Genomic DNA, 12,748 nt, shown 5'->3' with positions numbered 1-12,748 from the left:
GTTCTTGGGGAAGTTTTTCAGGGTTTCAAGGTTAAACGACAAACTGACTAAGAAATATACACAATCAATCATCAGAGCATAAATTACACTGAACCATTCAACTGAAGAATTCCTGTTTCGTTGCCTAAGGCCTATATCGTTGTGACACTCTCAGTGAACATGACTAACATAATGTCAATAATCCCCAGTGGGTGTACTTTTTTCTCTATATTGTTTTCTCAAGGAAAATTCCTATTCAGAGCTAGATGAAGTAAAGCTGTTCGAAATTTTGAAACATGGGTCCAACAAAGATAACATAAAAATAACACACAAGTGTAATATATCAGCATCTTAATTTTATTCTTTGTTTTCTTATTCAAGTAGTAATTTTTTGATAGAATTCTGAAATATTGGGAAAAAATAACTCTTTATGCACATGTGAGCACTAAATCTCCACTACCATGCAAAGAAGGTATTTTTAAATAAATAATTTTTTTTAAATAAAAATCAATAAATTATAGCCTATTATTTTTATAAGTTAAAGATATAGTATGTTAATATGTTACCAAATAAGTATGCATTTCATGGATGATTGGAGAATTTTGTTTTAAATAGCCAACTGATAATCCTTTTTACAGCTGATCAGTCTTATTGCTGGATTCATCAGTGATTTTTTTTATTATAAAACCCTGAGATACTGTTGGCCATTGGGTAGAAATCTCAGAAAGATTTGTAGTATTGAATAACGTTTTGCTTCAATGACTAACACAATCATTAAATTTGACCTCAAGAGATATTAAAATATTCTCCCGATAAAAACTGAGGCAGATTAGTGACAATTATAGAAAACCAAACATCGATGGATCTCTAGAACAAGGGTATCCCCTTAGTTCAGGGGTTATATCATGAGTTCTGTTCTGATGACATCTGTTTCCATATGAGTTGGATTAAAAAGACATTGAAATCTTGGGAATTGTCTGTTTTAACACTGATGTATTGAATTTGATTTGTTGATGGATTTGTGGTGACCGCCATTCCTTACTCTGCTTTCTTCACTTTTCTTTTGCGAGTTCCCTCACTCAGGTCTTCCTTTGACTTTACAGCAGAGTGGGAAGAGTCATGGTCATCATGGTGATGATGGTGATCACCATGATCGTCATGTTTACTGCTTGGAGTTCCGAACAGGAAAGGGCAGATGAAGGCCTCCAGAGGATCAAAGGGAGAGCTGTGAGAGTGAGTGGCTGTCATAAAGATCTGAACAAAGCAAGGAAGATAACACATATTAGGTCAGCCTCACTAAATTATTTCTTACCTAACCAACCGGTAAATGGTCCCCATCCAGAACAAAACATTTTCTGATTGAACCAATGTATATTAATGAATACGATGCTAGCCTTATGTGAGAGTTGTACATTGTACTGTATATGTGATAGGTTAGAGGTCTTAATGTTCCTGGTACTAAATAGGTGAATGGATTGATCAGATATGAGATTAGAAGGACATAAATGCAGTTAGGCAGTGATGGACCAAATAAAAGACATATCCTGAAGGAATAATATGAGATTTTTTGCCATACAAATATGAATTTGCTGTTCTCCCTAACTTCTAGGGACAATGTAGTACATAACTATATAATGGCAACTGTCCCTAGAAAAGCAGAAATGTTTTTCACTACCACAAAGACCATAGGCAGATGGACTCACTGTAGTTACATTTGATAATTTGGTTTAAAATCAGAGGTTGAGCCCTTTTGTGAAACTATGGTGTAATTTACTGGCATTCTAACTTGCTCCATAAGAATGCACATCTCTAGTCCTTTGTGACCAGGCACTTTGCAAACAGCCTCCTTTCTTCTGACTATCATTAGGTAAACCCCCATTTATAAGGCAAGCCTTGAACAGAACATTGCCAGGTTTATTAAGTGCACCTTGCTTAGTGCATTAAAACATACCTTACAAGCAGCCATGAAGATTGTGAAGAAAAAGATGAGGTTGGCTTTAGAGATTGGCAGCCAGTGGGACTGCTGCAGGGTGAACAGGATAGCTCCGTACAGACTGGCCTTGGTTGGACTGTAGGGAAGACAGGCAGGTAAAAACGGTATTTAGACACACGTGGATTTGTTAATGCTGTTACCTGGCAGAGATACAAAAAGTGGGTGTTATATTTTGCACACTTACAATGACATATGTAGGATCTCATTTGTTTCTGGCTTCCAGACACCACGCAGAAGTTGTTCCAGGTTAGACATCAGAGCAACTCCAGAACCTGGATGAAAACGCATGCGGAAACATCTTGGTAAATAAACTAAATTTTGTTTACTTTTATTCTGCAAGTGGGATTTATATGTCCTTGGTTATAGCGAGAAGGCCTATTAAGATTAATATCATGCCTGAAATAAAGTATACATACATAACAGGCACAACAGTTCTTTAGATACTCTCACCTCTGCCTTGTGTAACTGTCATCAAATTTAGACTTACGTGACAAAGCTAAACCAGCTTATTTATACCAGCTAGAAAAATACATATTCTATAAAGTTTTTAGAAGCCAAGATGTCTGGGGTTTGAAGACTTCACAGGCCATACAGTGCAACGACTGGCACAAAATTAAAATTGTGCCCTCCCGATGGTGGGCCTGGAGGGGTGGCAAACCCCTCCATCTCTTCCAGAGAGGAGTGGAATAAAAACAGATGTATAGAATCCTATGGACTCTTGATAGCCTTATAGCTTACCTTTTACCCATCCAACCAGTACCATGATAACATATCCGTGATGGTAATGGTGATGAGCATGATGGATTCCTACAGCAATCTTGCGAACCCGGACAACTTCTTTCATACCAACAAAGATGAGTTTCACAGGCAAGAAACTGACACACTTGTAAAAAAGATTCAGGGGGCAGAAAAACACCAGATACCTATATTAGGACACAAACAGAATTATGTTTAAATGTTTAAAATAAAAACAAACCACATACTCTCTTTAAATGTTCTATGGAAAACCACACACACACTCCTAATATAGTACTGTAAGTGCCTAAACCACATTTTTAGTAGCAAATAATTGAAATATGTGTTCTTTACCAAATGGAAGATGCCAAGACTATATTGGCATTATTGCTGAAGTAGTGAATAGGGGACTCGCCCAGGAGGACATCTGCAAGAATGTAGCTTCCAAAGCAGTAGAGCATTGCACAGAGCCATGAGGCCACTGGGTTGCGACGGGAAAGCTCTACAGCACCTGTAACGGATATAGAGAGAAAGCTCAGCTTAAAATCCTGAAAGAATGGATGGCATCAGAAAAAAGAAAGTAGAAGGTCTCTACGGTCTCTAAGTTCCAGTTACTAACGAGTAAGCACATCCCCAAGAATCATAGCTGCTCTGAAATATTTGACTTACCTGTTGTAAAGAATATGAAGCATGTCCAACTGAATTAGCAAAATACAGCAGAATTATGTTCATTGTAAATGATGTAAGATACACAGTTCATGATAGTGTCCACTGGTTCATAAGTGATTCACTATTAAGAAATTGCTTCAGCATGAAATACAGTGCTGTATACATTAATGCAGGTTAGCACTGGCAAAGCCTGGTTTTCCCATAATGAGCCATGTGATATTTTGATGACTTTTCCTGCACAACCACCACACTTGAGCTGATTCTTTGTGGCACTGCTATGAAGTCTTCCTACTTAGACCTTCATTAGCCAGAAAGTCTCACTGTGTGATTAGCAATGAGCCACTGTATTGTTTATCACAGGCAGTTTGATAAGGAGTCAGAGTGTTTGTCTAGTAGATTGGACCAAGATACAAGAGGCATAGAACATTCAAATGATTAGTACGCAGCTACCAGAAAACATTGCTATACAAAAACTAGTACTGTTTAAAAAAAGAAAACACAATATTTTGGAAAACACTTTTTTGATTTTAAACTGATACTAGTTATACAAATATTGGTGTTCCCCCATCAAGAATTCCATCTATAATATGTTGTGTACTTGCTTAGTATTATATATATAATTGTAAATATAAGTGAAGGGACTCTGGGGAGGATAGCTGACTCTTCAGCACGGTTTTATTTATAGATGACAGGCCAGTAAAGGAGCAAAGGCTTTGACAGCTGCTACCAACTATCATAGCCTGTGACGTGAAGAGACTGGGAACAGGGATCACACATGTTCCTGTTAAGTGATTCTGGTTAAAGGGTTCTCATTTAAATAGGCAGTCAAATCTTTTTTTTAATAGGACTTGGTTCTGTTACTATGTATTACTGTGTTAGTTATTTTGTACCATAGCCCTGATAAAAAAAATGTAACAGATGCTTTAGGAAGTTATTGGGATAGCAATTATATATTGATTTGCAAAGGTTAAATTGTAGCATTTTTGTTTTCACCCTCTTCTTTTCATTTGTATGTGTATTAGTGTGTCAATGTCTAGTCTATGTTTAATTGTGTGTTACTTCCTTTAATCCCTTTATCACATTTGAATATTCAATGTAGTTGTAGGATGGAATTAGTCTGGTGCTGTTGTTGGGTTGTTGTGTAACCCATTGCCATCGTCTTGTGTTAATTTTCTTAATTTGTTTCCTGTTGTATGTCAACCCCTCCTCTAGCAATGTGGCTATATAAACCATGTCCAGTCCCAATAAAGAGTGTGTTACTTTGCATTCTGACTGGTGTGTCGTGACTGGTAGTACAGTTCTTAGGGAGCCTTTCTTTCAGCACACATCTTTAAGCCATCTTTCATTATGATGACAACAGCTAGTGACCCTCTGGTCTACTTTTTATTGTCAAGACTATTAATATTAATATTCAGCTTACCCCTAGTGAGTGAATAAATGTGTCCATACCCATCTGATGTTGTGTGTTGTGGGGGGCAGGTTGGGACGCAAGAGGCTGACATTGATGTGTGCGGTGGGGGTGAGTTGGGAGACAGGAGGCTGGCAATGCTATGTGCAATGGGGCCAGAGGTTTGGCAATGATGCGTACAGTGGGATTTGGAGGCTGACATAGTTATTTGTAGAGCTGAAACAACGAATCGATAAAATCGATAATAATCGATAACGGAAATCATCGATAACGATTTCCGTTATCGATTAATCGAGTGATCAATTCGTTGTTGGAGCACTCGGCTCCTTTTACTTACCTCCGCGAGCGTTCCCCGCTTCTGCTACATGCTCTGCAGTCTCCGCCTTCTAGCTACGTGACGGATGTGACGCGTTCCGGAGGTAAGTATTCTGCACAGATCGCACAGAGCGAATCGCTCTGTGCGAATGGAGCCACTCGCACAGAGCGATTCGCACAGAGCGGTTCGCTCTGTGCGAGTGGCTCCATTCGCACAGAGCGATTCGCTCTGTGCGAGTGGCTCCATTCGCACAGAGCGGTTCGCTCTGTGCGAGTGGCTCCATTCGCACAGAGCGGTTCGCTCTGTGCGAGTGGCTCCATTCGCACAGAGCGGTTCGCTCTGTGCGAGTGGCTCCATTCGCACAGAGCGGTTCGCTCTGTGCGAGTGGCTCCATTCGCACAGAGCGGTTCGCTCTGTGCGAGTGGCTCCATTCGCACAGAGCGGTTCGCTCTGTGCGAGTGGCTCCATTCGCACAGAGCGGTTCGTGAGTGTGGGTGCAGGGCAGAGTGGGGGTGGGGGTGCAGGGCAGAGTGGGGGTGGGGGTGCAGGGCAGAGTGGGGGTGGGGGGTGCAGGGCAGGAGACTGGGTGCAGGGCAGAGTGGGGGTGGGGATGCAGGGTGTGAGTGTGGGTGCAGAGCAGAGTGGGAGACTGGGTGCAGGGCAGAGTGGGGGTGGGGATGCAGGGCAGGGTGTGAGTGTGGGTGCAGGGCAGAGTGGGTGCAGGGCAGAGTGTGAGTGTGGGGGCAGGGCAGAATGTGGGGGCAGGGCTGGGTGCAGGGCAGAGTTAGAGACTGGGTGCAGGGGCACAGTGCAAAGTGCTGGGTGCAAAGTGCCAGTGCTGGGTGCAAAGTGCCAGGGCTGGGTGCAAAGTGCTGGGTGCAAAGTGCCAGGGCTGGGTGCAAAGTGCAAAGTGCTGGTGCAAAGTGCTGAATGCTGGGTGCAAAGTGCTGGATGCAAAGTGCCAGGGCTGGGGCAAAGTGCTGGGTGCAAAGTGCTGGGTGCAAAGTGCCAGGGCTGGGTGCAAAGTGCTGGGTGCAAAGTGCTGGGTGCAAAGTGCTGGGTGCAAAGTGCTGGGTGCAAAGTGCTGGGTGCAAAGTGCAAAGTGCTGGGGCAAAGTTTCTTGAACAGTAATAGTCCACCTCTTTTCAGAATGTTTGGGGTTATTTTGTTTCATAAATATTGTGTTTGGGTTCTTGTACTTTGAAAATATTGTTTTTTATTACATCATAACAAAATAAGAATGTTAATGTAAATTTTAAGTTGTTTTTTAACATCCAGTTCATTAAATTCTTTTAAATAAACGAAAAATTTGCATATTGTTTTTTTTATCCGATTAATCGATTAATCGAAAAAATAATCGGCCGATTAATCGATTATTAAAATAATCGTTAGTTGCAGCCCTAGTTATTTGAGGTGCAGCCAGATTGGGAGGCTAGATATATAGTGTGCAGTGGAGTCAGGTTGGGGGCAGGAGGCTGGTGATGCTGTGTGCAAGGGAGGGCTGGCACCTTTTGGTTTGAGGTGGGCAGAAAAAGCCAAATGGCCCCATGATGCCTCCCAGTTGGTAACATACACACTGGCACACATTGTACACATGCTCACATTAACACACACTCATGCTACAAACATACTTATACTCAAACACACATTTAAAGGAAAAAAAGATTAGAGGCTGGAGAAAAGAGAGAGAAGAAACACCAGAGTCAGCAAGTGTAAAATGGTATAAAACAACCTTGGTCTTTAAAGGGTTAAAATGAAAATGAGGGCTGAGTTGCTCCTGCATCCTCATACTAAACAAATTCATAAGAACATACTGTATTTGCTCGATTAGAAGACAAGGTTTCTTCAGAGAAAATGCTCTAAAAAATACCCTTTGTCTTATACTCGAGGTCATCTTATAATCAAACCTCAAATAGAGGTTTGACTACAAGACTAAGATCCAGATCCCCCACAGCTCTACAGGGAACCTGGATCCTCCTCTCTGGTAACCTCCGCTGCTGCTGGCACTTCCTCTGGGGATTCTATGATGGGCTCTGGCATCACATGACCTTCCAGTGCTCCACCACAGAAGCCCCGGCGGAAGTGCCTGCAGCAGCAGAGGTTGTCTGTGCGCATCCCGCAGCCGGTGAACGTTTGCGGGATGTGCACAGACAACATCCGCTGCTGCAGGCAACTCCACTGGGGCTTCTATGACATGGCCTTCGGGTGCTCAGTCATAGAAGCCCCGGTGGAAGTACCGGCCAGCCGCCAGCGGAGGTTTTCTGCACGCATCGCACAGACCTCCACCAGCTGCCCCCACTAGACACCAGGGAGTCTGAAGCATGGGGGACAAGTCTTCTTAGAAAAACCATTTTTTTTGTGTGGAATTTTTTTTTTTCCTTTAGATTTAATAGAATTTTAAAGTTAACCCCTTTGAGTGCCAGGATGACGAGGGCAATTTTCACACTATAATTAGATTTAGGTGACACAATTTACACTTTTCCTAGGAAAACATATAATGTATACACACTATATGACCAAAAGTGTGTGGTTACCTGACTATCACACCTATATGAGCTTGTTGGACATACCATTCCAAAACCATGGTTAATATGGAGTTGCCCCCTCCATTGCAGCTCTCATGCAAAATGCTGGTTTAAAGGTTAACAAGACATCTTGCATGAACAAGAGAAAATATAGGGTTTTTTTAAGGCCACATCTTGCCATAAGTGTTATCTGGAATCCTGGCCAGACCCCACCATAAAGTAAGTGGGGCAGGAAGAGGATCCAAGCAGGGCATCTTCAAAGGATGCCAGATGCCCTGTCCTGGGTGCCATATAATCCTACAGGGGACCAGGCACTGGGGTCATACAGGGGACACAGCACGCTGACAGTATGACCCCCAAAAGGACATGAAACATAACAGGAGGGGTTTAAACAGGGCCTAAGAAATAAAAATGGCTAGCTATCAAAGTAAATTGGGGATATTTGGTACCTGTACGCATGTAACATGGGGGAAGCAATGGGCTGGCTTTTACCATTAACCCTTTTATGCCCACATCCCCCTTAAATGTCATGGTGAGAGCCGATAAGACAGCGGTTAGTGGTTGCTGCTCCTATTGTGTTTAAGGGGCTTTCATGACAGACACTAAAACAAATCCACCAAACACAGATTTGTGCATCAGACTTCTAGATAGTGAAGTATGATTCATCACTCCATAGAACACATTTCTACTGCTCCAGAGTCCAGTGGTGGTGTGATACCAAAGCTTAACATTGTAAATTGGGGATCTTTGGCTTGTGTGCAGCTGCCCAGCCATAGAAACCCATTTCATGAAGCTCCCGCCGCACAGTGCTTTTGCTGATGTTGCTTTCAGAGGCAATTAGGAACTCCGTAGTCAGTGAGGCTACGCAGTGTGCGCTTTAGCAAGTGTGGCCACACTGTGCGAGTGTGTGGTAATAATAACAACAGAGATTTCTTGAACTGTCTTGTGGCAAAGGTGCCATTTTTAAAGTCACTGAGCTTTTTAGTACGACCCATTCTACCACCAGTGTTTGTCTATGGTGATGGCAAGCCTATGTGCTTGAATTTGTTTAAATAACTAGGAGGGGTGTCCACATACTTCATACTAGTCATATCTATATTTCAGTTAAAGTTAAGCTATCCATAGATAACCAGTTTTAGGTAAAGCATATACCTTATCACATAATATAATGGTATATCAACCCCACCCCATTACTTCCCCATAAACTCCAAATCAAACACAAAAAGTAAACAGAAATTATCTTAAAAACTAGCAACCCTCTTAGTAAATGTATCCATTAGATGTGGCCCCATAATCATGCTAAAGAAACAAAATATAGATAGACAATTTGTATGTACTCATTTATCATCTGTCTAGTTTAGGAGGATGGGCATTGGTCCATTTCTTTATAATTAAAATAAATATTGTTTTTATTGGGGGTGTCTAGAGCAGCCATAAAACAGTGATCAGACTTTAATTATACTTCCTTACATATATGCAGCATTCTCTTCTGCTTCAAAAGAAGCCTAATATTTTACTGTAAATGCAAGGATTTCCTCTTTAATTTAAGTCTCATCTCACACAAAACCGCCCCTTCTCACTATGTACCCCTTCTCACTATCTACCCCCTACTTCTCATTATCTATCCCTCTCACTATGTACTCCCTTTTCACTATGCCCCTCTCCCCTTCTCACTATCTATCCCCTCTCCCCCTTTCTCACTATCTATCTCCTCTCCCCCCTTCTCACTGCCTTCCCCCCTCTGCCCCTTCCCACTGTCTTCCCCCCTCTGCCCCTTCTCACTGCCTTCCCCCTCTTCCCACTTCTCATTATCTACCACCTCTGCCCCTTCTCACTGCCCCCTCTCACTATCTACCCCCATCTGCCCTTCTCACTATCTACCCCTCTCCCTACGTCTCATTATCCTTACTTACCTTGTTGCCGGAGTCCTGCGGTGGGAGCGTGAGGCGTCCGTCTTCCCGCTCTGCCGGGGTGCACGCTTCACAGCTGAGCTCCAGAATATGACCTCATATTCCGGCGTTCAGCATGAAACATCAGCATCGCGACTGAGATAGATGTCTCGCGTATGAGAGTGAGGGGCGCCGAGCGGTTGCTGAAAACTTCATGAGCAACCGCTCGGCGCCCCCGTGTCTCCTCCGCATTAAATAAAGTTAAAAAAAGACGATGTTTCAATTCAAGTACCGGGCAGGCGCCCCTGCGGCCGCACAGGTCGCACACCCCTAAGGCCTGCCCTGGTCTCACACAAAACCGCTGCTAGGAGCATATTGGTCAGCTACAGAAATGTTTTCTAGAGAGGGTATCCTACAGTGTTGCCAGACATGACTAAGCACCATCTTTGGGCGTGAAATGCATAAGACATTCACCTGACTGATCCCTCACTGATCCCTCACTGAGTAAAGCTAAATGCGGTGAATAAACTTAGCTATACAAAAATTATTTTGCCTCAAGTAATGAAGTATGAATTTTCTTTGGAGTTGCGGACCCAAATTCTGTGGTTTGATTTCAAAGTGTGGTTGGCCAACCACTTACTAAAAATGTTGACACTGACAGGATTAAATGGGAAGGTTCACAGGGAAAACAATTCTCATTGAGCATAAAACCTAGTGCAGTATACAGTAAAATTAGTCATCATTTTGTTCCAATAAACTTATTTGATCTGCTGACCTGAATTATTTCTGGGAAGCACATGGGCACTAAATAGTACTACAAATGATATTTATAATGCCGCAAATTGTTATAAAAGGTGGAACAGCACTGTTATTAAGGGAGCTGACAGGGCTGGAAGGCTTGGTGACTACTATTTTGTGGAGAGCCTTTCTTTCCATGCACAAGCAAATATTTCTGTTTTGCATGACTTGCTAAGTATAACGACCTTCAGGAGATGAGAACAGTTGATTCCTTCTCGTCTAATATGTCACTCCTCTCTACCACCAATTCACATATCTATCTTCAACAGTTCTCACATTGCTGTGTGTTTTATTTATTATTTAATTGCATGTAATATACTCTTATTCTTTCTGCCACTATGATTTTTAAATATTTATTGTATCCCTATATATGTTGATACAATGTTTTTTATTAACATATGCCTATTTCTGATACTGATGATACTGCACTATGCACTTTATTCCGTTTTTTCTCCTGATTGGCCTTGATTGCTTATGAGGTTCTGATCCTTTATGAATTTATGAAAGTTATGAACAACTGATTTTGTTACACAAGCTTAGATGAGTTTAGAGTGGCTTATTGCACATCTTCAGTTTTCTATGTTGTATACTTTTCTTCTTGTAGTGGTCGCATTTTACTAGTTTATATAAGGGTAATATAAACAAGATTTTGTTCTCCTAATAAAGCATATTCATGTGTCAGATTTATGCTTTCAATTTGCTATCGAACAATGTGCTAATGGATGAAGCACACCATAATATGAAATTATAACACAAATATGTTTCGTTTACTATGCAGCAAAACACTATGCTAGTTTGTTAACTTTTTTTTGAAGCGTGTAAGCAATCATTTACTCTAGATGATTCCATCCAAATAGCAGCACTATAGAACATGTGGGCTACTTATGGCAGTGCTACTAAGACATTTTCAATAAAGGGAGTGTGACGGAAGCCTTCGTGCCATGGGCTCCTGGAGGGGACCGAGTGCCAGCCTCCTTCCTACAGACAATGGGCCCTGGTACAGAGGGCCAAGTTTCCCGAAGTACAAGAGACTCCAAAGACTGCGGAGCTTGGACAGATTTGGGGTTCCTGCATTTTGGAAGGGGGTTTATGGGTGTTTTACTCTCCATCTGGTCAGGACTTACAGGACAGAGACCTCTATGGCCAGTATTTGCACCTGGATCTGATATCCAGCAGGTTTCAGCCAGAAGTCAGGAAAACACCTGTGTTTACTATCCTCCCCACAGACTGCAATAGTGACCCCCTACAGGGCTAAGGTAGGCTGAGTGGAAATACTGAGCCGTGTGCAAAGGAGGACCTGATGGAGAACTTTGTGTGGCTTGCTGTGTCTATTGTATGTAAATTGCCCCTTGTACTGTTTAAATACCCCTGTGTTAGCACATAAACTGAGTCCTGTTTTCACCTCAAGATGAGTGTTGTCTGATGCTTGGGGTGGGCTGCTATGATCCTTAATTGTCCCTTTCAGGAAAATAGCCACACTGTGTAGCTAAGCTTCGGCTAGCCACAATGCCAGCGCAACTCTGGTGCAGCGACATCCCTCCTTTTCTCTACAACGCCAGTTCTGTATGGCGCTGAAGGGGTTAATTTTTGGTGTCCCCGCAGGAGGAAGCAACGTTTGGCGGGAGTACCCAGTCGGGGTACAGGGTGTCCCGTCACACGGAGTGCTTTTGAATACCGCCGGACTTGAGAAACGGTTGGTTCATTGTTAGCATTTTTCTCAAAACAATTCATTCATTCATTAGTTACTGCAGACGATTCTGATATCCATAAAAGGACATAAGCAATCCAGGCGAATCAGGAGAAAATATGTCAAAACAGTACAAGAAGTTAACCTTTTATATGTGAGCTGCAAGTGTAGGTGTAATTTAGATGACTAAATTATATTATTATGGGTCATATATCTCTTGTGTCATTCTAAAAGGGGCAGATCGGGTGGCTTATATTTTAACATGAGATGCACTCACCTGGTTCATACTTCAAGTATAGGATAGAGATGATATAATAAGCCACATCAAACGCGGGGAAGACTGGCAGTTTGGCAAAGGAGGCAGTCAAGTCCTCTAGACTGAGGGCAGATAATAGGTCCATGCTGGTTGGAAGTCCCTCTTTGTTGGCTGCTGATAAATTGACAGCACACTGCAGAACAGATCCGTGCTGTATGGTTTTGGGAAGTGACTTGTATGGGATTCCCTGTCCCAACACCCACCTCCCCTACTGTAAAAATAAACCTTCTATTGTGGATGTTAAATTTAGCTGTCTGACTCTTGCACAGGCCACTCCTCCAGTGCTGGAAAGGAAGGCTGTTAGCTTTTGCAAATAGTGATCCGGGCAAGATGCAAACACAGAATCGGCTAAGATACACAGACTGTGACAGCCAATAATAATCACCTGTCACGCTTAATCATATACCTACCTTATGTACAACATGAGGTGCTG

At 42.4% G+C, this 12,748-nt stretch overlaps 1 protein-coding gene across 1 annotated transcript; it reads right to left on the bottom strand.

Moving 5' to 3' along the window:
- Positions 1–650: 650 nt before the first annotated feature.
- TMEM38A (transmembrane protein 38A) lies at positions 651–12,503 on the bottom strand. The gene is made up of 6 exons (XM_053456018.1): positions 12,277–12,503; positions 3,062–3,218; positions 2,711–2,895; positions 2,157–2,244; positions 1,931–2,048; positions 651–1,233 (listed from the first exon to the last, which is right to left on the bottom strand). Exons 1-6 carry the CDS (start codon positions 12,398–12,400, stop codon positions 1,018–1,020), a joined length of 888 nt encoding a protein of 295 aa, XP_053311993.1. The 5' UTR covers positions 12,401–12,503; the 3' UTR covers positions 651–1,017.
- Positions 12,504–12,748: the final 245 nt, after the last annotated feature.

This window comes from Spea bombifrons, chromosome 1 (assembly GCF_027358695.1).
Source record: "Spea bombifrons isolate aSpeBom1 chromosome 1, aSpeBom1.2.pri, whole genome shotgun sequence".
Lineage (NCBI taxonomy): Eukaryota > Metazoa > Chordata > Amphibia > Anura > Pelobatidae > Spea > Spea bombifrons.
The sequence above is the reverse complement of the archived record's forward strand: the minus strand, read 5'-3'. Positions and strand labels throughout refer to the sequence as shown.

Excerpts from the sequence above, each read along its gene's own strand:
- TMEM38A (XM_053456018.1), bottom strand. The coding sequence starts at position 12,400 with ATGGACCTATTATCTGCCCTCAGTCTAGAGGACTTGACTGCCTCCTTT. Across the intron at positions 2,245-2,710 it reads ACTGGTTGGATGGGTAAAAG|GTTCTGGAGTTGCTCTGATG; the intron begins GTAAGCTATAAG and ends GTTTTCATCCAG. Across the intron at positions 2,049-2,156 it reads GAGATCCTACATATGTCATT|TCCAACCAAGGCCAGTCTGT; the intron begins GTAAGTGTGCAA and ends TCTTCCCTACAG.